Source organism: Guillardia theta, assembly GCF_000315625.1.
Source record: "Guillardia theta CCMP2712 unplaced genomic scaffold GUITHscaffold_28, whole genome shotgun sequence".
Lineage (NCBI taxonomy): Eukaryota > Cryptophyceae > Pyrenomonadales > Geminigeraceae > Guillardia > Guillardia theta.
Window position 1 is genome coordinate 540,179 of NW_005434646.1, and position 23,509 is coordinate 563,687.

Consider the following 23,509-nt stretch of genomic DNA (forward strand, 5'->3'; position numbering starts at 1 on the left):
TGTGAGGGCGGAGCTGCAAGGTCAAGACAACAAGGGCAAGAACAAGGTTACAAGATATGAAAACGTTTAAAAATGTCTCAATGTCAACAACAAAGCTAGTCGTACAAACAGCGCATGAGGTCTTGCTGATCCTCACGCTGCCGATCAAACCTGAACAACTCACGTCTCATCGAAGGACGACTTATCGCTCCCAGTCGACGCTGCCACGAGAGCGAGCCCCGTCATACTTCTCAGCCCGGCTGCCTCCCCATCCGCTTGACCTCTCTCCGCCGAAGTCCCTCCTTCCTCCCCTGTCATCGAACCTGTCTCTCCGTCCTCCACTGCTGCTGAAGTCCCTTCCCCTACCTCTGGGGCTGCGATCTCTGTCTCCAAATCTGCGATCTCTGGATCCAAAATCACGGGATCCTCCATCCCGACGGTAGCTGGACTCTCCACGATATCCTCCGCGCTGTCCGCCGCCTCTCCTCTCGCGGAACTCCCGATCGTCCTCGAGCTCTGGCAGCTCGTTGGGAAGGATGAAAGTGCCTTCGGAGTAGAAGCGCGAGGATTCATAGCCTTTGACAACCGTCGTCAGGTGCTGGGCAGCCATAGGGCTGACGTCGATGACTGCGGATCCATCTTGGCAGCGAACAATCTTGCCGATGCGAGTGTCGAACGGAGAGAGAGTAGACTGAGAGAGAACATTGGAAACAATGCGCATGACGTCTCTGACTTGGAGTCCTCCTTGTGCATCCTGCGCTGCGGGGCTGAGGAGCACAGTTCGCAACTCGTCTTCGCCAGTGAGGAGTGATCGCTTGGAAGGAGGGGCCTTGTATCCAGACATCCAAGCAAGCGCCTTGGCAAGGGAAGCAATGCCATCTTGCGCGTACAGCTCCTGTGCCTTGCCAAGAAAGAATCCTTCAAGTTCAGGGTTGACAGTCTTCAGGTTGTCAGCAGCTCTGATTGCTGACGCTTCCATGATCTCGTCTGGCTGGGGAACACCGCGCTTCTCGAACTTGATGCCAGCATCCTTCTCGATGCGAGTAAGCTGGAACGCTTCTGCCTTGTCGAACAGCACAAGCGATGTGCCTGTCCTGCCAGCTCTACCTGTTCGCCCAGCTCTGTGGATGAACATCTCGAGGTCCTTAGGCACTCCGAAGTGAACGACCAGGTCGATGTGATCGATGTCCAGACCACGAGCAGCCACGTCGGTGGCGATGAGGACGGGGATCCTTCCAGTTCGGAAGCCATTGAGGATCTTCTCTCTAACCTGTATGAGAAGTCAGCAGAGGCAGAAGAGACAACGGCATAAAAAGAGAGTGCTCACGTTCTGGGGGATGTCGCCATGCAGGGCTTCCGTCCCCTTGATGATCAGTCCAAGTTCGGCTACAAGATCGTCGGCGTCACGCTTGGTGTTGACAAAGACGATGGCGTGTTGTGTCTTGTAGATGGTGATGAGATCAGCCAGGAGAGTGCTCCTTTGACGAGCAGCTGAAGCCACTGCCACGTGTGAAACTCCCTCAGCGACCTTGAGCTTGGACTCTCCGACCAGATCCACCTCATGAGGGTTGACCAGGCTTGTGCGGGCAAGTTTCCTCACCCAATCAGGGACAGTTGCCGAGAACAAAAGAGTCTGGGGCCTGTCAGCTCCTTGCGGCATCCCACCCATCAGCGTCTCGACGTCATCGGCAAACCCACGGTTCAACATCTCGTCGGCTTCATCCAAGACCTGCAACAATGTAAATCATAGATCAAAGATGTTCCAGAAAGAGAAACTCACCAAATATCTGATTTCAGAAAGATCCAGAGCTCCATTGTTCATCAGGTCGATCAACCTCCCTGGCGTTCCCACAACGATGTCGACGCCCATCTGAAGTTCTTTCTCTTGCTTGTGGTAGGGCACTCCTCCATAGACGCAGAGGGTTTTCACCTGAACCTGTCCTCTTTCTGTCAAGGCCTCGACTTCACGCTCAACCTGCTGAGCAAGCTCTCTTGTCGGAGACAAGATGATGCAGGCGGGCGCTGAACCTCGGGACCTCCTGGTGCGACCAGTTTCGAGTTTGTCGGCGATCAACCTCTCCAAGATGGGAAGACTGAAACCAAGAGTCTTGCCAGTTCCTGTGCGCGCACGCGCAAGAACGTCTCTTCCCTCGAAGATTTCGTTGAATGTCGAGTATTGGACAGGAAACAGGCTCGTTATTCCCCTCTGAGCCAGACAGTCGAGAGTCTGATCGGAGATGGGAAAGTTGCGAAGATCACCGGGCTCTCTCTCGACGCTTTCATCGGTAACCTCTTCATCATCAATGAAGGACTGGTCCTGTACTTTGAAGCTTGGAGGCAAGAAGTCGTCCTCTTCCAGGAAAGACTCGAACTTGGGGCGGGTATCCACCATTCTCAATTGGGACCTTCCAACCGCGCTTCTCACCTGGCCAGGAGAGCATCGTCTCAACTGACATAGTTCAGTAGCCGGTAGCTGACTTCTTCTCATGATGCCTGCCATGCTGTGCTCGAATGCCATGACGTCTTGCGCCATTAGCACCGCCGCCATTGCTGTGATCACCTTGAGCATCATTGTCGGCCCCCACACCTTCACCCTACCCCCCGGGCTTAATATGTCCATCCCCTTTCTCCCCAATTTCCTAGTACCGGTCCCTTTTGCTTGTCAGGACCCACGAAAAGCTGATATTACCCTACCCCTACCCTCTATCAGAACCACAAACCCTGCAGCTGATACCTCCCCACCCCGGTTCCAACCTATTGTATACCCAATCGAACATGTGGAAGGGACTTCTTTCCTGACCCCATATCCTCTATCTTTTCTCTACTCCTTCAATAAGTGATCAACGGTATCATCCACCCCTCGAGCTCAGCGACACTCTACACATCCACCCCTACCCTACCTCAAAACCTTCACCGTTTCCGTAGCTTGCAACCTCCCTTACGACCCCTACCACCCTACCTTACAATTAGCATACCACCCCCTTCGCAAAGATCTGATAGGCACCACCCCATAAAATCGATTATCAACTGAGACAATTATGACGAGTACCCCATCTAAATCTGAACCCCACCCCCTCGTCCCTCTACCCCCACCCATCAAATCCGAACCTCCTGGCCCACTCGAGACACACAACCGCACGTGCCACCTCATCCCCGCTCACCGTGGCACCGAACTTCGGAATGGCCCGGCGTCGAGCAAGGCGTCGACGGTCGCCGCACCGAGTGAGCCCGGCGGCGGCGGACTCCGCCGGCCGGACGGTGGCAGGCCGGGCCGGCCCGTGGACGGCTCCGGGCCACCCTTGCGGCGGCGGGCCGGGACCGCCGCCCGGCAACCCGACACGGTTCATTTCACTGAGTATACGTACAGCGGCCGGCCACCGTCGTGGAGCAGTGCAGGCCGCTGTGATGGAACAGGCTCTGTCACCGTACTGAAATGTTCATTACAACTATCCTATCCTAGCCTACGGTGCAGCCATTGCAGGTACCGTTCACTTACTGAACTACGAGTCATCAAGCGAAAGTCACCCCAACCGTTGAACTCTGCCACGACTAGAATGATATTGGCGTCGGGTGAGCAGGGCACAGAGTAACATCAATGCTGTTCCACCTGCAACACGGTACCTCAACAATTCAGAGTTTCCTTGATGTTGTTCACCTTCCTGTTCACCTGGATTGGAAGGCTCTTCGTCAGCCTGATCATGTGGTGTAAAAATCTGGTGAAGGACTGAGGTTTGCAAAACTTTTTCGGTTTCTTTGAATGTGTTCATGTTTTTGTCTGCTAACATTCGTTTGACCTGCGTTCTCATCAAAACAACACTTCTTCTGTTTTGCTGACTGATTTTCGAACGATGCAGAAATGAGTAACTCGATTTATCCTGTATGAGGAAGAACATTATGATGATAGATATTGTAAGCAATGCCCTTGATAAAAACCTGTTCCCTCGTCTAACAATTGTGAGCAGCCCTGCACCGGGAATAACAAAGCAACAACGAATTACAGCCAGAAGTACTGTGACAAAAAAGTTTATGCAGATTAGTGCGTACCAATTCGAAAGTAGAATCATAAAGCATGTTTTTGTCCATTCCTTCGCGATGAAGTTCAAAAAGTAGAACAGAATGGTAAATGATAAAAACATTTTTGATCGAAGCGCTCGGTACGAAAGTATCAAAAAAGCTCGTACCACACGGTTATTTACAAATGGACTCCAGATATTAGACGATGCAAATTCCGCCCAACTTTCGATATAACAGTCGATGCGTCCTTTGATCAAGTGATCTACGATTGAAGTGAAAAACGATCCACTTTTTCTCATACCAACTGTACCAGCAAGATCTGTGAAATCCAGGAGATCGCTTATTTGAATGCGAGCTCTCGTCAACTCTTCTCTCTCCACGTCATGCCATACTGCAAATGCTTCAGTTGCATCCAGCCACTTTACAACTACGAGGTCGTTAACCTGTGGAGTAAAATCCTTCAGGCAAGAAAATTTGAAATGCATCTTCTTTCGCCTGCCTAGATCAATGAAACCACATGATTTGTGAACAGATACAATCTTCCCATAAGATGTTGAAAGGTATTGATTCATTACATCATTGTACCTCGACTCTCCGATTACACCCGCAGCTCGTAACGATTGCAACCGTTCGACATCGTGGAGGCGGCGACAATCTTCCGGAGATTTACATAACCAATAAAGCCACCTTTTCGACATGAGATATGAAAAAATGATCAAATTATGCTCTTCATGGTGGAAATTGATCCTTGTCCAAACTTGTACACCAATCAAACAATGATATTACTGAAAGACTTGAAATTCTGAGTTTTAATGCTCCGTGCGGGTTGGAGTCACATCCTTTGCGGCATGGCAAGAAAGATTTCGCTGTCCTGCATTTCAACACGAATCTCTCAGACCACCACCCCCGTATTGAGGGTACCACCCTCCCTTCATGCGCAACAAGACCAGATTTGCTGAGTACCCCCTGTGCCGAAGTTCTCTACCCCACCAATCGACATGGAGTCACTGCCCTTCTCTTTCACAGCCCATCTGTTCACGGTGACCCCACCCCTGCTTGTTTGCAATTCCTAGCTCAGCGAGGATAGCAGCGGGGCACGTGAGGTGGACGACATGGCAAGGTATGTTTGACGAGATGATGGTATAGTCGCTCATTTGACAATACTTTTCCGCAGTAATCCTGCTCCAAAAGAAGGAAACTCCTTTTTCTCACGGTTCTACAACATGTATCAAGGAATGTTTTCTCCTATGGATGAAACAAGCACACAAGACACAAAAGCCCCGTCAGAGCGGGAGCAGGCTGAACAGCTTCTCAAGGAGGGAAAGATCAGCGAGAGCCTGTACAAGCAGATGATATCAGCCATAGAGACCCGCAGCAAGAGCAAGGATGCTATCTCCGAGCGGGAGCAGGCTGAACAGCTTCTCAAGGAGGGAAAGATCAGCGAGAGCCTGTACAAGCAGATGATATCAGCCATAGAGACCCGCAGCAAGAGCAAGGATGCTATCTCCGAGCGGGAGCAGGCTGAACAGCTTCTCAAGGAGGGAAAGATCAGCGAGAGCCTGTACAAGCAGATGATATCAGCCATAGAGACCCGCAGCAAGAGCAAGGATGCTATCTCCGAGCGGGAGCAGGCTGAACAGCTTCTCAAGGAGGGAAAGATCAGCGAGAGCCTGTACAAGCAGATGATATCAGCCATAGAGACCCGCAGCAAGAGCAAGGATGCTATCTCCGAGCGGGAGCAGGCTGAACAGCTTCTCAAGGAGGGAAAGATCAGCGAGAGCCTGTACAAGCAGATGATATCAGCCATAGAGACCCGCAGCAAGAGCAAGGATGCTATCTCCGAGCGGGAAACAAGCACAATGCCTGGAAAGATTGTAGGATTGAAAGGTAACAAAGGTCTTATTGACGTCGGCCGACGACACAAAATGACATTCACCCTTTCCAAGTGCTATGATCATCCAAAAATCAATGACCTCGTGATAGTTCATGTTCTTCGTGAAAATGACGATTATCAAGTCGTAGAGGTGTCGCGGGATGTTGCCAGGGAAGACATTCGACTTGCTGCAGATGAAATTTTTCGTCTGACTGATGGTGCAATCCAAGTCGATTACACAAGCTTGGATATGAGAAGTATGCAGAATTTATTGCATGAAGTCAAAAAAATTACTGTTGAAGAACGGAAGCGCCGTGATACTGCTATTAGGCACAAATTGAAAGCGCTGAAATATGCACATTGTGCACAGGTGGTTTTTTTGATGGACTGTACAGGCTCCATGCAGTCGTACATCAACGCAGCCAAGGTTGGCATCAGAAAAATTCAGAGAACCATTATTGAAGCAATACCGAATGGAAACGTCAACTTCAGTTTTGTTGGTTACCGAGATTATGGCGATCCTGAGGTTATCACCCTGCCATTCACCTCTGATGCCAATCGGTTTGAGGAGCACCTTTCAACTGTTGTAGCCGATGGAGGTGCAGACCAATGCGAAGACGTTTACTCTGGACTCGTCAAAGTTTGTGATCTCACGTGGGACGGACAGATTCCATCCAAGATAATATTTCATATTGCTGATGCACCAACACATGGAACATTCTTTGCCGGAGGATACTCGTTCAGCGATAGCTATCCACATTTCGACTCTGATGGCTCAAAAACTAAGGCAGTTTTGAGGAAAATGGTTGTGGAACTTGGATTGAATTACATTTTTTTGCGAATCAATTACTCGACAGACGAAATGATTAAAACATACAACACCCTGCTGGACACGCTGTCCATCAGTGAAGTCGACAAAATAGAGACCCATGAACTTGAAAGAGCTGAGGATATCATTGAGATCGTCATGAAGAGTACGGTGGACTCGGTATCAAGCGCAGTGAAGGACAGTTTGACCGAATTGGGCATGAAAGACCACCGTGCTGAATACTTTGATCGTTTGCGGAAATCAATTGAAAGTCACTACAAGCGATCCCCGGTCAAGTCGAAGGAGCGACCTGTTGTGTCATCAGTCCTGAAGCTGGAACCCTCAGTACTTGGGCGACTGGAAGGTGTTGCAGAAGAAACAGAAGAATTGAGTGATGACGAAGAAATCTCTACTACTTTCCCTCGTGTTGGAGATCGAGTCGAATCGAATCCAAGTGCACAGTACGTGGAGGTTTTTGCGTGTGTGATGCCAAAGACTATGGACGATTTGAAATCTACGCTTTCGCTGACAACATCCAAAGTTAGAGCATTTGAGATTGAACTCAATCCCAGCAGATTCTTTGCAAAGGGGGGTGTTCGAAGTGTCACCTTTGCTCGTGATGTTTCAGATGGCAGTGAATTGCACTTTGATGAAGAAGCTGACGGAATATTCGCAAGTCCAACAAGACAATTTGTTTTCAAAGTGCATCAGAGATTTATTGATCCTGAAATGGATAAAATCAACACCAAAGACGATCTTCAATCAATTACCATCGCAGCATTTCTTGCCCAAGAATTCTGCAAAAATCCCTCCGTGGGAAAAAAGATCGAGTACCTCAAGTCCATGGCAGTGAAGTTCAAGAATTCTGATGGAATCATCAGACACGCAACCATCGAATCGATTCTAGAAGGTGATTTCATCAAATGGAGCAACAATGCAGATTACATGAAAGCTGAGGAAGATAAGGACTTCTCGGCAACCTTGTCTGCATTCACTCATTGGACTTATGAGATTACAAAGGGATATCTCATGATTGTAGATGTTCAAGGCATCAAGTCCCCATCAGGAGAAGAATTCATTCTCACAGATCCTGCGATTCATTGCAAGAATACAGATAGATTTGGAGGAACAAATCTTGGAGTTGAAGGCATGAATCTCTTCTTCTCGAAACACAAGTGCAACAGCATGTGTAGGGCGCTCAAGCTGCTTCCGCATTCAGCCTGCCCTGGGTTTTCAGAGCATGGTACTCTTCCTGTAGTTTGATTTGAGCCTCTGTTTCCTGAGTTCAATTCTCAAATATACGGTTATGTCGACATGAAGTGAAGGTATCAGTTTTTAAGCCTGGCAAGTTTGGGGGACAGCAGTCCGGCACGCTCTCTTTTCTCTTCTCGCCGTTTGGCCTGCACAGTGACAGTGTCAGGGTCAAGCCTCCTCGACTCACCCAGGCTCCTGATTGTCCTCCGGCGTACTGATTTTTAACTTAACTTTGAGTAAACGTTGCCGTCGGATCATATGTTGCCAGTGAATGTTACTGAGTCTTTGTCCTGATCAGCCTTGTTCCCCTGCTTGTCCGATCGTGCATACTGTCGCTTGCGTGACGGTTGGAGTAGCGGTTTTCGCTGCCTCCTCCGTTTCCTAGTGTTTTGTTGAGGCGGGTTCAAGTTGTAGGCTTTATCCTCCGTCCTCGGGATTCGGGCCGTCGCCTCAAAGTTTTCCCGCCAGGGCCGCCGCTTCACTTTCGATCATGAGGGGGATGATGGGGCCGTTCTAATACGAATGGCCATCGGTCAACCAACCCCACCCTCTGATCCCACCCCCACCCCTGACTTAAAGAACTAAAGACCGTACCCACCGTCGCACAAAGTTTTCTGTCCATACCAGGGGTACTCACATATTTCATTTTTCCTAGTGGATAACTCGAGGAAATTATCCGGATTGCTCTATCAATCCCATTTGGCATCACCCCTACCCCTCCATGAAGTACCTTACCCCTAGTCAATCACCCTTCATTGGGGAGGACGGCAGCAATGCTGCGACGCCGCTTGGCTGCTAACTGAGGTAAGATGAAGAGAGATTCGAAGATGAATGGAGGACATGGGGAATGTAGGAGAGGAGAGAGACAGAGGAGAGATAGGAGCAGCGGAAGCCAGATACGAACGATCCTTGTGGCTCTTTGCGGTGTGTGTTCAGCATGCCAGGTTGCAAGAGTCTTTGTCTGATAGCATTTTGATGCTAGTGAAGTGTGATGAGTTGTTTGTCTGAACAAGTTAATGGTCAAACAGGTTTCTTAGTAATAAACAGGGCTGGGTTTTTCGGTTTTCAACGAGATCTGGGCAGCTCTTACCATGGTGGTCAAAAAGGCAGCTGAAGATGAAGAAGCTTACATCGCGCCCCTCCCCTACTTCCCTGATCTCAAGGTCATCTCTTGTCAAATATCTTGGAGCCTTCACTGAATCCTTTCCCAGCATGCAAAGTTAGCACGGGAGAAGGATAGCAGCCCCCCGGGCATCAATAACTACCATACCACATTTCTGCTCGTCGTCCAGATTCTTCTTTGTATTCTGTATGGACTAACAGTACAGCAAGATAAATTCCCAAAGCAGCAATTGCCCGACCCGGGGGAACTGGAGAACCCGGACCGGATTGATCAGGTGCCTCCCTTCAAGAGGTATCCCCCTGGCTTCGACATATTTCTAGGTACCGCAAGGATGTCAGAATTCAAAGTCCAGGAGCACTACAGCAGTTTCATGCAGATTTCCATCTTTGTGTTTGTTGGGTTGCCCTGGTCTTTCTCTTTCTTGCGACGATATGCGTACAGCGCAGTTGGCTTCGGTCTGGTCTCAGCCTGCGTTGCGACTCAGATTGGAATCGTGTCGATGCAAGTGGTTGACCGCATTCACTGCAGCTACCTCAAGGATATGTTGAGGGCTCCGGACTTTAGCCTCAACAAGATCCCTTTGACGCCTTGCCCTGACTACGCCGGGCCCAACAGCGGTGGGTTGCCTTGTCGCGACTCGTTCGTCTACACGTGCAAGTGGACGAGCCCGACGCAGAGGTGGACGGCGCCTCCTCTAGATGAGATTCAGGATGACTTTGGGGCCAGACAACTGAGACAAGCTTGCTATTGTGATCTTTGGGACAGAATCGTCCAGAACAAAACGTTGGCAATTTTGCAGCCAAGGCTTGCGCACCAAGCTTTGTTGGTCACGGGACATCAAGACTTCAATAAGATCTCTTTTTCACTATCCTTCATGAACGTGATTGATGGAATTTATGCAACTGTGCCAGTCATGATCAGCTTTGGAGTGGTCCTTGGAAAGATGACCCCGATTCAACTTGTACCTTTTGGAATCCTCAATGTGGTAGCTTATGCGTTTAATCTGTGGGTCTGCACTTACGTCATCGGAGCGTGGGATCACACTGGCGGTTGTTGTGTCAATCATATCTTCGGAGCTTGCTTCGGAATCGCTGCATCTGCCATTTCTTACACGAAGGGAAGTGAAACAAGCGAGAATTGTCGGTCACGCTATCACATGGACATTCTGTCGCTCTTTGGCACGATGCTCCTGTGGGTTACTTACCCTTCGTATAACAACTTCTATGCTCCATCCTTCGCTCAGCAGGCAGTTGCTGTAAACACTTTCCTTGCAGTCTTGGCAAGTGCAGTTGCTTCACTCCTCTACTCTGCCTTGTTCCATCCGAAATTCAAGCTCACCATCACAGACACGCAGCGATCAGTCATTGCCGGAGGTGTCGCCATGTCCTCGAATGCCAACCTTGTCAGCGACCCTTGGGTTGCGCTTCTTATCGGAGGGCTGGGAGGCATGGCTTGCTGTTTCGGCGTTCACAGAGCGCGACGTTTCTGGCAACAGAACCTTCAAACCCACGACACGGTGAGCGACTGACGACGTGTAGAAACAAAGAGACTGAACCTATACTTGACCAGGTTGGTGTCACGAGCATGCATCTGTATCCAGGAATCATCGGCTGGCTGGCTGGAATCATTCTCTTCTCTCCTAATTGGCCGGGTTACTTGAATGCCAATGCCATTTACGGGGATCTGCAGAGCTCTAGATACAAGTATCACCTCCAGCTAGATCAGATCCTAAACCATAACAAGGGCAACGGAGACGCCATGAGAGCACAGATCTACATCGGCCCGATGTCTGTCGCCACTGGGCTCGTCACTGGGACTCTTGCTGGACTGATCGCTATCAAGATCAACAGGCTTGAGTTCAAGTCGATGTACCTCGACGACTACTTCTTCTCAGTCCCGGATGACTTCTACACAACCAAAGTCGAGAAGTCGGGCGAGGACAACCTTGACGACGGGACCGTGGAAGTTTAGACGTTGAATAACAGGAATGAGGCAAGTCCTCGCAGTCTGGTGCGAGGCGGAGAAACTTTTGTAGTTTAAAGATGTGAATGGGATGGCAATGATGAAACCGAGAAATCCAGTGCAAGGTGACCCACCACAGCACGCATCTTTTCGTGATCTTCAGCATCTTCACTAACTGCGTGAGGTAAGTTGAAATCTCGACTCCGCCTTGTCCACTATCAACTTTGCAATGGCGAGAGAACTGGTCGCGCCAGGGGACGGCGAGTTTCTCACGTGCAGTTGTGAAGCAGGGCAATTCTCTTCAAACACAAAGTCATCGACGAGGTTCCCAGACATGTCGAGTGCCTGAGCTCGCACCCCAGCTCGACCCCTCCTCACGTCCTCCATCTTGATGCCAGGGAGATACTTGTTGATCTCCTTCATCTGTGCTGAAAGGACGAGGCTGCGAAACATCTCTCCCATCCCGAACGACCAGTGCTTGAGAGCCACTCGCCAGAAGCCGGGAAAGCTCAGGGCCTCCATCAGGTCCTTCACCGCCACGTCTCGCCACCGGTAGCCTTCTCGCGAGAAGGCCAGGACCGCGTTGGGCCCGATGAGCACCTGGGGGCAAGCAGCATTAGAGCAAGAGGCTGAGCAGCACAAGGTACCTGGCTGGCCTGCCCAGTGGCTACAGAGCCCATGGTGGGGGTGAAGTGCACGCCGAGGAAAGGGACAGAGGGATCGGGAACTGGGTAGATGAGGCCATTGACCTGGAGAGGGGAAGATTAGCCATGAAAAGGGGAAAAGGGGAGCATACAAGGTTATGCTTCGACTCCTGGAGCTCAAGATACTCTCCTCGGAACGGAACGATCATCGGATCCAGCTTGCCCCCAGCCATCCTGCACCATCTGGTTGAGACGAGCTATGAGCCCCTCCACCCTCACCTTGCCAGCCTGTCCGAGTATGCTCCAACACCTGCTCATCGCGTCAGAGCCCCTCAAGACGAAAGCTTGCCTGACAAAAGATCGATTTCGCTGTCCGAATGGCCTCGCCGGTCTTGCTGACAAGCTCTAGGCCTTCTTCGGCGTCCTTCTGCAAGGATTTAACTTGCGCAACCTGCGTCAGGTGACTGAGGGAGGAGGTTGAAGGTTCAACGAGGCAACCAACCTCGAAGTTGAGGAGGATCTTGCCGCCATGGGAAGAAACATCCTCTGCATAGTTGCTGAAGACGACCATCGATCAACGTCAAGGTGGAGGGACCATGTTCAGGGCTCACCGGGCGACCAGCCCCCAATCCACAATCCCTGTATGGGGAGACAAGATGGCCCGCACACCGTTGCAGTGAGGTTCGATCTACGGGAGAACGTCAGACATCCCGAGCGAGTCACCACAGCGAGCTCCTTGCCCAACCTTTCGGATCTCTTCGGAGTCGATGAATCGCAGATCCTGAACGCCGTTCTGTCGCCCTTGCCAGCGCTCAGGTACCTTCAGTCGACTCTGCCGCCATGTTCGCTCACCTTTTTCCATCAGACTTTCGAGGCCAGGCAGCTCTTGTTCGTTCAATGCTACTATCAACTTCCCACATTTCCGGTAAGGAATCCCCTTCTCATCGAAATACCTGCCCACCCATCCCTTCAACCTCTTCCCTTGCTGCCCACCTCCCCTCACTTGTAACTCAGGTTCAATCCCTCCACACAGAGCTTCGCCTTGAGGGATCCTGGCTTGTAGTAGATCCCTGCATGCACCACTCCGCTGTTATGCCCTGTCTGAAGTGCGACGAGTCAGCTCCCCTGGAGCTCAAACGGTTGAGCATACCTGGTGGTATCCGACAACCGGCTCCTTCTCAAGAACAGCGACTTTCAGGGAGGGATACCTTAGCAGAACCTCTCTGGCTGTCGCAAGACCCACGATCCCTCCTCCTGCACGACAGGCAACATCACAACAGCCGTCGGAGGAAACTGAACTTCACCTACGATGGTGACGTCGAAGGACCTCTCTGTTCCCTTGCCGGAGGTTGAGAAGGACCTTGAAACGGGAATTTCAGGCCGCCATGTCAGGATAGCAAAAGAAATAACCTCCTCAACAATCTAGAACCAACCAAACGGGCAAGTGATGACATCTGACTTGTAACTTCAGCCCAGAAAACAATTTTCAGTCAGTCTGGCAAAAAACTTTAGATCGACAGTCAGTCAGTCCATGTTCCGACTTGTCTTGATTCTCCTTGTCCTTTGTTTCTCTCATCTCCTTCAATATCCTTTCCTTGCCTCCTCTTTCTTCTTTCCCTTCCCTTCCTCCCTCGCTTCTGCCCGCCCCTCCTTCCTTGATTTCCCACTAGGCATTTTCGACTTTGCCTCACAGCAAGAGTCTGATTGAGGGTTGGTAGGGGGTGGGTGGGCACTAGATCAAGTCACATTGTAGCAAGGCAAAGAGGCCATGAAGGTATATTTCCTATGTATGACCATAAGTAAAATGCATATAATGACAGCCTTTGATGACAAAGAATGGGGATCGGGACCCTGGTAACTACCCCACCTCCTGTCATCCACACGGTGGATCGGCTTACGCAATGGCCCAATGAGACGCAGATGGAGGGCGAATGGTGATGAGGGGAAGGGGAGGGAGGGAGGGAGGGAGGGAGGGAAGGAGGGAGGGAGGGAGGGAGGGAGGGAGATGCGTACATACATACAATGAGGTTGGAGGTAGAATAGATAGCAATGACAAGGGTTGTTGTGTCACGCCCAACGCTCTCATGTCCAGTCCTCACTTTCCTCGCAGGGTCTGTGCATGAAAACAAGTAGCTGGGAATGATCCCTCACTTGCAGATGTCCAGCTTTGTATCTCGACTTAGATTGAGCTTCTCACCTATTCCTGTCATCGCGAACAGGAGCACAATCTCTCTCATCTTGGGGCGCATGTATTCATCTAGAAGCCTGCCAATCAGGCTGGGGTTAGATTGCTGCGGAAGAACAGCACCTGGAAGAAACCGACAAGAAATTATTTTGTACAGATCGATGAGTCGTTCGCGGTTCAACTCCTTCTTTGGTCGCAGGCATATGAGGTTGCTTCCTTCACTTGCTCACAGCTTGTTGATCGTTTTGCAGCGATACACCTCCAAACGTAAATCGCTTTCAAGAAGAGGCGCGGAAGAGGCAACAAGCTAAGAATCGACAGCTTGCTATGTACATGGGAGGCGTCACTCTTTTCACCATCTCCTTCACCTATTTATCCGTTCCACTGTATCGACTGTTCTGTGCCAAAACTGGATTTGCGGGGACTGTGAAGCCAGCTGATATGGTGGACTATGAGAGCAAAGCAAAGCCGATCTCAGGCAAGCGTGTGCTCAAGATCAAGTTCAACGCAGACACATCAGATTCGATGCCATGGAAGTTCATTCCCCAACAGTACGAGATCAAAGTGCTGCCAGGGGAAGCTGCGTTGGCCTTCTACACAGCTGAGAACCGGACGGACAAAGCGATCATTGGGGTTGCAAGCTACAACATTCAACCCGAAGGAGCAGCCTTATACTTCAACAAGATTCAGTGCTTTTGCTTCGAGGAACAGGTAGGAGCAAGCTTGCCTCCCAATTATCTCACCCTCGATGCAGATGTTGAAACCCAACGAGAAGATCGACATGCCTGTGTTCTTCTTCATAGATCCAGACTTTCTCATGGACAAGAATATGAATGCTGTGGATACAATCACCTTGTCCTACACCTTCTTCAAGGCAGGCGATTCAGACGCTCCAGAGGTTGCAGGCATGCTGCAACAACATGCTCCCAGAATGCACAAACAACCAGCCGCATAGAAACCAAGAAAATTTGAATTCCATCTCTTTAATGTGTTGCATTTCCAGGAGCACGGAATAAAGCAGTGATGGATATTTATCGAATAGAAAATCTGATCAACTGACGACCCTGCCTTAATCGATGGAACCGCCATACCGATCCCACCAGCGGTGGACGGACGTGCATTTTAACCCACTCTGGTTTACTTCCTGCGGTAGAAGTAGTCCTACAACACACCAGTGAGCTTCTCTCAAGTTAACCTGCAAGTCCTGCACTCACCCACTGCCTCCTAGCGCGGCGCCAATCATCATAGGAGGCCTGCGCGTTAGCGAGGTAGTACGCATCCTGGGCCTTCATGTAGTAGAAGCGCGCAGTCTTGTTAAAGTCTGCGGCTTGCGCATACAGAGCGGCCTTTCAAAGATGCAAGTCAGCGACAACCATACATGTGAATGTTGATAAAAACGATGTTGAAGAGGAAACTCACAGCGTGCTTGCCGTACAAGGTCGTGAAAACCTAGAAACCAGAGTCAGGTTTGATTCCAATCTATCCCTTCACAGAGCATGATTCATCATTCAATGGATAAGAACATCGTAGATATCGGAGCACATAAACGCATGAAATACAACATTACACTCCGCTTCCCTGCAATGCAAGAAACGGAGATGACTCGTAGATGAATACGAAATGCTACAGGTGAAGCGAATCACGAAACAAAATGTGATACATCAAGAGAAAAACAATTCATCATAATGGGGCAAATGAACAATCCTAAGTCTACAGAAAGGGTGACGTGTCCCAAAAAGCAGCATTAAAATGAATCTCCAGCCATATTGGAACGGAGCTATGAAAAGGGGGGTATGAGATTCTTGACATTCCTATACAGAAAGCAGAGTGTTGCTCAAAACGATGCCAAGCACACAAACAAACACAACAAGCCCAAGGGCGAAGAGGGCATATTACACGAACATGTGATACCCGCACACAACCGGAAGACTTCCTGTCAGGACAAGTATGATTGGCAGTGAACCACACAATCACTTCCATGTAACATTCTCATTTGCTTCCACATATCATATTGTTCTTGACGTGAATGAGCATCGCGCGCGAGCTGCAGGGACATTGAGGAGCGGCACTTCACCATGGCTAGTCGGCTATAAGAGGAAGAGGCGCCTGTCTAAGCTTTAACCCCCTTCGGAATGAGCAAGTACCCCCTTTAGTCCCAGGGGGGTGGTAGCGCTGACTCTTCGCGCCTCCCCGTAGCTTCGGGGAATTAAAACAATTTAACTCATTGTTAAAACATTTTAGTGAAAAAGACTACCAAAAAGTGATCGGTTATTGGTACGGATGGCAGCTAAAATGATATAATTGGCTAATACTTTGATCCATTGGGTAGTAGATTTAGTAATAATGACAACAATATAGGTGATACCAACACCAATTATTGAGTTACAATGTGTATAGACAAGATTGATTTTGGTACAAATCGAGAGTCTCCGGTACCACTACTTGGCGGGCTGATGTTTCTCTCTCGGACTAGACTGACCGCCCCCGAGGTCTCACGCATCTTTATCCTTCTCTGTCACTTCCATCGCTGCAACGGCAGAAGTTTCCTGCTGGGCACTTTCGAGGTCAGGCGAACTCCCATCCTCCATGACAGGTGGGACTGGCAGCTGAAACAAGAAGTTGGGCGCGGCCGCATCCGGGGGCCCTTCGGATTCCTATCGAGAATCATGTGAGTCAAGAAACCTGGCAAGACAAGCAAATAGAGAGGATGTTCACCTTCTTGGACAGGTCGACAAGGAGCGCCCACTCGCTGTCCTCCTCGTCCACGCTAGCGATGTTACCGTAGAGCTTGTCGGCGTTGGCCTCTTCCATCCTCCTCTTGGCCTGAGCCCGCGAGGAGTAAGTTTGGTCTACGACAGGATTCTACAGGCACCTCCAACTCTGCGATGTGCTGGTTGAAATGTGCAGTAGCTTTCGGCTCCTGGCCCTCCCACTCTATCATAGCAAGTTTGGTCTGTGAGAGCAAACGAGTCAAAGCTCCTCGAGCTGCTTGCAGGTCACTCAAGCACGTCACCTCTACAAACAGAGAGGCGAGGTACTTGGTCTTGGACTCTGACTTGAGATCTACCCATTTCTGGCAGCACAACTCACTCGCTGCTGGGCGGAAAGGGTCTCATCACCTTGACGTACTTGCCCACCAAGACGTCATACAGCTGAAGCTTACATCCCCCCACCTTGTCGCCGAAGAATCCCTGAAGAGCTGACTTCAGCCCTGAGCAGAGCAGCACAGGCTTGCACGCACGTCTTTGCTCTGCAGGACAAGCTCCAACTTGTCCAGAAAAGGATCTCGGACCATGAATTCAAAATACTATCATGCTGATCAGGACAGGCTCAAAGAATCTCGACCATCACCTCATTGAACTGCGGTTCGTAAGTCCCGCGGACCACACGAGTTTCAGCACTCTGAAGGGACCACTCGTCAGATGGCTTGCAGACTTGTGGGTCAACAACCTGGTTGTTCAGCTTCAGCTGGATGAATGGGTGCAGCGTCTTCTGCTCGTTCCCGGGGAGCAACGAGCACTTGGCTTTCAGCACTTTGATCTGCGAAGGCGTCAGGTCTCTCAAGCAGCATGCACGAGCGACGGTAGGGAATACCTGGACAATGCCCTTGATGTTCTTAATGGGCTGATGGCGAACAGAACCGATCAATAGTACAAGATGCAATCTGAGCAGAAGCACTCACTTGAGATATGAGGATCGGGCTGGCCAGCCCTCCCAGGAGATCCTTGTCATCGAGTCCTGCAGGCATCCATCAAACCTCCACTCCTCTGACCTGAGGGCAAAGACCTGAGTTCTCTCGTTGAATACCTGTGTTTACCTGCAAGACCCCCGGGGGAACACAAACGTGAGTTGACTGGAAGCGTTGAATTGAAGGATTGTTAGGGGCCATTGTTCCATTACCGCGCAGGTGAGCGTTTCCATTCTAAGGGTAGCGTGCACAATGCCAGTCCTGATCTGTTTCAACTGAAAAGACATCATCACAGGCACTTGAAGGAAGACTTGGTTAAAGTAGCTCACCGACACTTTTCCTGTCCATCGACTGTCTTGCATGGATTGTAACTATTCGAAAACGTGACCATCGACAGGCATTCATGACAACCCTTACCTGTTTTAAGCTGAAAGAATAAGTCCCGATCTCATCATCTCTAACATGATAGCTGTGCCACTGTCAACGGCAAATTGAAAAGAAAAGACGAGTACCCGCGAGAAACATCATCCTGATGGACCGTCAGGACAACTTCCTCGTTAAGCACGTCACTGGCAAACATTGCAAATGTTTCTTCCCATCGCGGATTCATAGAGTTGAGTTTTGGGGTCGTCTTCTCTACTTGATTTCCGAGTTGTATCTTCACGTAAGGGTCTCGCGTACCGATGATTTTGGGCATCAAATTCTCAGCTCCATGAATGGTCACCCATACCAAGGCTTTGTACTGTCTCCTTGGAAGCAGCTCCTTCCATAAGTAGCGATCCTCCTCAATCTCCTTTGCTAGCTGCACAGGAGCTGCCCCCAGCCGCACAGCACGTTTCTTCTCTATCTGCGTACGGAATGCTTTGGAAGATTCCGGAATCCAGTCCGACCTTCCGCCGATGAATTCTTTACTAGGGCTGTATTGAGAGGAGAGGGTCGCAAGAGGCTCTCTGAAGGGTGCATAAGCACTTCTCAACAGCATACGTGCATTCGTGATATCCGCAATGTCCTTCCAGTGCGGCTTCTTGAACTCCTCTCCCAGCAACTCCTTGACTGACACTGTCAAGAGCAGCACCGGCTGGTAGGTGATACCATCCTGTACACAAACCAGCTGCATTTCCATCACCTCTTCATCCCTTCCAGCTACAAAGAATTCAAAGCGCTCATGTAGTGATTCGTGGAACGTGTTGATGATTTTGTGTGTTCTGAACTGCTGCTTGCCCAAAGTAACTCGGATATAAAGGTCCTGTAGACAACCTGTCAGACAAGCATAAAGGAACAAGAGCGAGCATGGCATACCTGAGCACCGCTCTCCTTATAACTTGGATGAAGCATCATCTTTGCCTCTTCAACAAACAACGTCATCACGCCCGAGTACTTATCTCGGTCGGTTGCAACATGTCCCCTCTCCTTGTAGTAGTCGTCTAGCTTGAATTTCTCCAAGGCAACGATCTTCCCCATCGGCAAGACAATCTCTTGCTCTATTCCTTTCATTATCAGGTCATGCAGCATCAAATCTAATCCTGGAATGCGCATGACATCCAACCCGCCGAGGGGAAGTATACTCAAGTCCAAGTTGGGCTTCTCTAACATAGATATCCAAATGACGCGAAGGAACGGCATTTCATCTTTGAGGTGCAACCTTATCAAGAGCTTTGTCTCGACACTGATGTTCTCAACTTTGATCGGGATCATGATGTTACTCGGGCCTTTGATGTTGAGCTCAACGCCAGCGTCCTTGTCAGAAACAAACCTCACGGTCGCGGTCAAGCAGACTTCATCAAGCGACCTCATCGGATTGAGCTGAACGTCGATGATCCAAGGAGAAGACTCGCGGAGAGTGACGCGAGTGATGAGGATGTCTCTGATCGGCCCTGCCGGGAGCACCGAGTCCCTCCGAAGGCCCTCGAGGATTTCGTTGAGGATGCTTGTCCTGATGACATCGGAGAGGATGAGGGGATAGCGGAGCCACACATGGCGGATGACACCGTTGAGCCACTCCACCGTCTCCACCTTGGACTTGAACTCTTTGTGCAGCTTCTGCATGAACTCTGATGCGACGTCGGGGAGGCCCTGCGGCTGATTGAAAGAGTCTTCTTCCACGGTCGCGCTCGCCGGCAGGTCCTTGTAGAGACGAGCAGCGTACATGTACAGGCCGATCATGCCGCCTAGGAAAGCAACCTGAGACACAACGGTGAGGACGATGCTGTGAGCAGAGGAGACGGAGAGAACCGAGAGGGACGTCGGAAGGATCTGAAATCGTCCGACGACATACGCTGCTGGGAGCAGGACAGTGATGGTGAAGGAGGGTCGACTGAAGACCTTGCAATGACAAGCGTCATGGTTCTAACCTCGTCCTGCATGCAGCAATTCTCCTCCTCCCTCCTCCCTCCTCCCTCCTCCCCCTCACCTTCATCGTCGATAGCGCGAACTTCTCCATTGCGATCCACCTCTTCAGCTCCCCTGCTACAGTAAAACACTGGGTAGCTAATCCCTTTTTCTTCTGTCGGACGTGACCGGGAGACAGTCAGTGCCGCAGTGCAGCTACAAGGAATATCAGAACATTTCACGTATCATATTCCAAGTAGCTGACGTGAAGCTCACTTCTTTACTAGTAACCTTCAACTAAAACTTCAGAGAAGCAATCGTTCCATTTCATTTCATTTCATTTCATTTCAAAGTCTTACTTTATTGACTGATTTTCAGTTCATTTCAGTTCATTTCAGTTCATTTCAGTTCATTTCACGTTTCATTAGTTAATCTATCTCACTCAAAGTCGATTGTACAGTCATGTAGCACTAGATGTCACCCGTGTCTATGTCTTCGCGCCGCGACCCAACGCTCTGGCTTCGCCTCCTGCTTCCCTCTTTCCGGCTTCGCCTCTTGGGCTTCGAGGCGTCTTCCCCCAGGTCTCCTTTCAAGCTCGCCGCGACTCTGCAGATCTGATCGAATCCCGGACGGTCTGCCGGAGACTGAAAACACAGAGAAGGATGAGTCAGGATGCTAAGAGACAGGACGCTGATGGGAGGGGAGACAGGAGGAGAGGCACAAACCTGCATCCACATGCTCTCTACGAGCTTTACAAGTTGGTCCACCACAGCTGGAGCGTCGAGATCCGAGTCCGAGAGCTGCGTAGGTTTCACGTCAACGCGGCAGCCTCGCATGCTCTCACTCACCTCTTGTGAGAGTCGCTCAGACAGGCAGCCGACAGACGGCCTCTCGCCGCCCCAGCCGACGATCCCAGGGATCGACTGAGCTGGTTTGTCCTTGTATGGCTCCGAGAGGGAGAGGAGCTCCCAAAGCACGATGGCGAAGGAGTACACATCACAACTGTGAAAGCGTTAAGATGTCACGACGGGCCGACGGCATGGCACAGTCGCACCTCTCGTCTACATCCGCTCCTCTATGGACCTCGGGAGCGATGTAATTCAAGGTCCCCCCTTGGTGAATTGTCTGAAGATACGCTCCTTGCTTGTCCCTTGCCAAACCAAAGTCGCAAACCTGAGGAAGCACAAGAAGAATCAGCGACCACAATGAGTTGAGCGCCGACCACATCTTGACTACGTACCTTGACGATCTCATCGTCCTGACACAACAGAAGATTTTCTGGTTTGACATCTCTGTGTACTACTGGAGGGTTCTGCCGCCGACATGTTTCAATGACAGCATATTCACAGTGACCATATCAGTTACCTGGGAATGTAAGTACAGAAGGCCATTCATGGCTCCGAGAGCTATATCAAGTCGTTTGATCAGGTTGGCATCTTTGCCTTGATTGCGCAAGAAATGCCTCAGATCGTAGTCCATGAGCTGCAAAATTCCATCATTCATGAATCATCAAGATTGATGCAGGTAAAGCAGCAAGAGAAGACTCCAAAATGATACAAAGATCCATATCAGCGACGAAAGGGAATATAGTAGACACCATCGATTGCCCATCAAACATTTTTAGAAATCAAAAGCAACGCACAGCCTAATTCTGACCACCTAGGTAAAGACAAACAAATATACTACGATGACTCACCTCAGTAATTATGCACAGTTTTGGAGCTTTTGTCACTGCACCATAGAACGCCAAGATATTGGGATGCCTCAACCGACAAAGTCTCGAAACCTCGCATCTAAACGCTTGCAGCATCTCTCGCATATATTCGTTCTGAAAATCCTCTGAGCCTGTTATGTCCAAATCCTTGATAGCTACACGGGCATGTTGCCATTTTCCTTCCCACACAGCACCACAGATTCCTCTTCCTATACACTTCATCCGCTTCAACTCGGCAGGATCAACTTCCCAGACCTCCGAAAGCTCGCCAGTGATTGCACGATGGATCTGACCGCCTTCCGGTAAATCATCTTCTTCGTTTGCCGATTCTCTTCTTTGATCATCATCATCTTTCGAATCACCAATGGAATCATGCATAGAAGATAGATGGTTATCGCAATCAATGTCGCATCCTTGATCGGCGTTCGGGGCGTGCTCATCCACGATGCCCAACATAGGAGAACTTCCATCCTGTAAGGAGCCTGACGCAGCTTCGTTGATATCTAGACCTGTCTGACTTGAAACTGAACCTTCGTCTCTCTCGTCATCTTGCTCTAAATTTGAGTATTCACAGGATGGGTCACATGGCTGTGACTTGGCAGACTCAAGCTGCTGCCGCAAACGATTGTTCTCAGCTAGGTATCGATTCAACATAGTCTCGTACACTTCCAAGCGTTTTGACATCGTTTCCATTTCACGATGTTGTTGCAGTGTGAGCGTAGCAGCTAAAGCCTCAGGCTTCCTCGGAGACGGCTGCATTCCTCCTCGCGGGGTCCTGGGAGAAAACAAACGGGGGGAAGGATTCGAAGCTCCCTGAGCGCGGGGAGACAGCAAGCCTCTCGGAGAAGGCTGCAGACGCGGAGATGCCTGAGCTCTCGGAGTGATCTGAGGAGAAGGTCCCGAGACGTATCCCCTTGGCGTACGTGCAAGCGAGCCACCCCCAAGCGTCGATGAGCCCGAAGGACGAGGAGACGGCCGAGCTGATGTGATGCCGAAATTGGAAAGATGACTCGGCCTACCAGGGGATATGCTGCCGGAAGAAGTGTGCCTTCCCGGAGAGGTGATGAATGAGATTGACCGGGAACTCAGAGGACCGTGTGGATCTGGGCTTGGCAGTCTCCCTTCGTTCAGGTCCCGCTGGTCTCTACCCCCGCTGAAGGCTCCATCCTTGGAAACTCCTGACAAGGCCCCCTTGCTCAGACCTGATGCTGCACCAGACCCATCTCGAACCACATTGAGGGACAATCGAGGCACGGGAGGTCCTTCAACAGGAGCATCCACTGCTGAAGCAGCAAGCTTGAACAGAGGCAAATTAGTCCATGCATATTCTGCCCAAGAACCTTTGGAAGCGTCCAGGTTCATTGCTTCAGGATTCCCAATCTTCAGCAGCTCACAACAAGCACCTTCAAAGAACATCGAAATAGCAACATGAAAGCTACTTCCCTGGTTATCACTACTATCTAGCTTCACAGGAGGAAGCTGTTCAATGGAATACTGAAGCTCTTTCTCAGAAGTCCTTAAGGAAGCGGAAAGAATTGTGCCATTAGTTGTATCAGACCGTTTGCCCCTCGCGAATCTAAGTTCTCCTTGATCCAAGTCCACATCCATGAGAATAATATCGCCCTCTCCGTAACGGATCGCTGTGTCGCAGAGAGTTTTTGGCCCTGCTCTCACCCCCCCAGTTGATGTGTAATACCAAACTTTTCCTTCACAGGAGGCTGTTGCCCATCCTCCTGCACTTGAGAGTACCTCATCGCATTGCAAACCGATTCCAACTGACATTCTTCCTGTCCTTCCAGCCACCTTGAGTCCCCAAAGATGCCTGCCTTCCTTCATTCCCTCGCTCAGCGCAACACCCCAACAGCAGTCTTCGGATTGTTTATAGCATATGTTCTGCTCAATTCTGCACCCTGAGACCCTGCAGACAGCATCGGTGT

At 50.2% G+C, this 23,509-nt stretch overlaps 6 protein-coding genes across 6 annotated transcripts; 1 reads left to right on the forward strand and 5 right to left on the reverse strand.

The window, feature by feature from the left end:
• Positions 1-49: 49 nt before the first annotated feature.
• Positions 50-12,577, reverse strand: GUITHDRAFT_159596 (hypothetical protein; the record flags this gene model as incomplete). The annotated part of the gene is made up of 7 exons (XM_005833888.1): positions 50-1,249; positions 1,307-1,708; positions 1,760-1,915; positions 1,943-2,018; positions 2,055-2,244; positions 12,226-12,296; positions 12,510-12,577. The coding sequence occupies 7 exons, from the start codon at positions 12,575-12,577 to the stop codon at positions 182-184; spliced, it is 2,031 nt and encodes a 676-aa protein (XP_005833945.1). The 3' UTR covers positions 50-181.
• A 1,592-nt stretch (positions 12,578-14,169) lies between these two features.
• On the forward strand, positions 14,170-14,797 carry GUITHDRAFT_107319 (hypothetical protein; the record flags this gene model as incomplete). Its single annotated transcript, XM_005833889.1, has 2 exons — positions 14,170-14,553; positions 14,597-14,797. The coding sequence occupies 2 exons, from the start codon at positions 14,170-14,172 to the stop codon at positions 14,795-14,797; spliced, it is 585 nt and encodes a 194-aa protein (XP_005833946.1).
• Positions 14,798-14,812: 15 nt separating this feature from the next.
• Positions 14,813-15,291, reverse strand: GUITHDRAFT_152255 (hypothetical protein; the record flags this gene model as incomplete). The annotated part of the gene is made up of 3 exons (XM_005833890.1): positions 14,813-15,003; positions 15,057-15,188; positions 15,262-15,291. Coding segments are annotated over 3 exons (186 nt in total), but the record flags the coding sequence as incomplete, so codon positions are not given.
• A 1,043-nt stretch (positions 15,292-16,334) lies between these two features.
• Positions 16,335-18,776, reverse strand: GUITHDRAFT_162858 (hypothetical protein; the record flags this gene model as incomplete). The annotated part of the gene is made up of 15 exons (XM_005833891.1): positions 18,657-18,776; positions 18,043-18,626; positions 17,948-17,999; positions 17,860-17,901; positions 17,743-17,805; positions 17,629-17,659; positions 17,525-17,580; positions 17,437-17,466; positions 17,194-17,382; positions 17,084-17,149; positions 16,962-17,033; positions 16,856-16,915; positions 16,715-16,795; positions 16,558-16,665; positions 16,335-16,496 (listed from the first exon to the last, which is right to left on the reverse strand). The coding sequence occupies exons 2-15, from the start codon at positions 18,510-18,512 to the stop codon at positions 16,335-16,337; spliced, it is 1,482 nt and encodes a 493-aa protein (XP_005833948.1). The 5' UTR covers positions 18,513-18,626; positions 18,657-18,776.
• Positions 18,777-19,084: 308 nt separating this feature from the next.
• Positions 19,085-19,961, reverse strand: GUITHDRAFT_152256 (hypothetical protein; the record flags this gene model as incomplete). Its single annotated transcript, XM_005833892.1, has 3 exons — positions 19,941-19,961; positions 19,763-19,852; positions 19,085-19,711 (listed from the first exon to the last, which is right to left on the reverse strand). Coding segments are annotated over exons 1-3 (653 nt in total), but the record flags the coding sequence as incomplete, so codon positions are not given.
• Positions 19,962-20,469: 508 nt separating this feature from the next.
• Positions 20,470-21,821, reverse strand: GUITHDRAFT_58972 (hypothetical protein; the record flags this gene model as incomplete). The annotated part of the gene is made up of 6 exons (XM_005833893.1): positions 20,470-20,502; positions 20,674-20,860; positions 20,913-21,031; positions 21,099-21,170; positions 21,224-21,300; positions 21,515-21,821. Coding segments are annotated over 6 exons (795 nt in total), but the record flags the coding sequence as incomplete, so codon positions are not given.
• Positions 21,822-23,509: the final 1,688 nt, after the last annotated feature.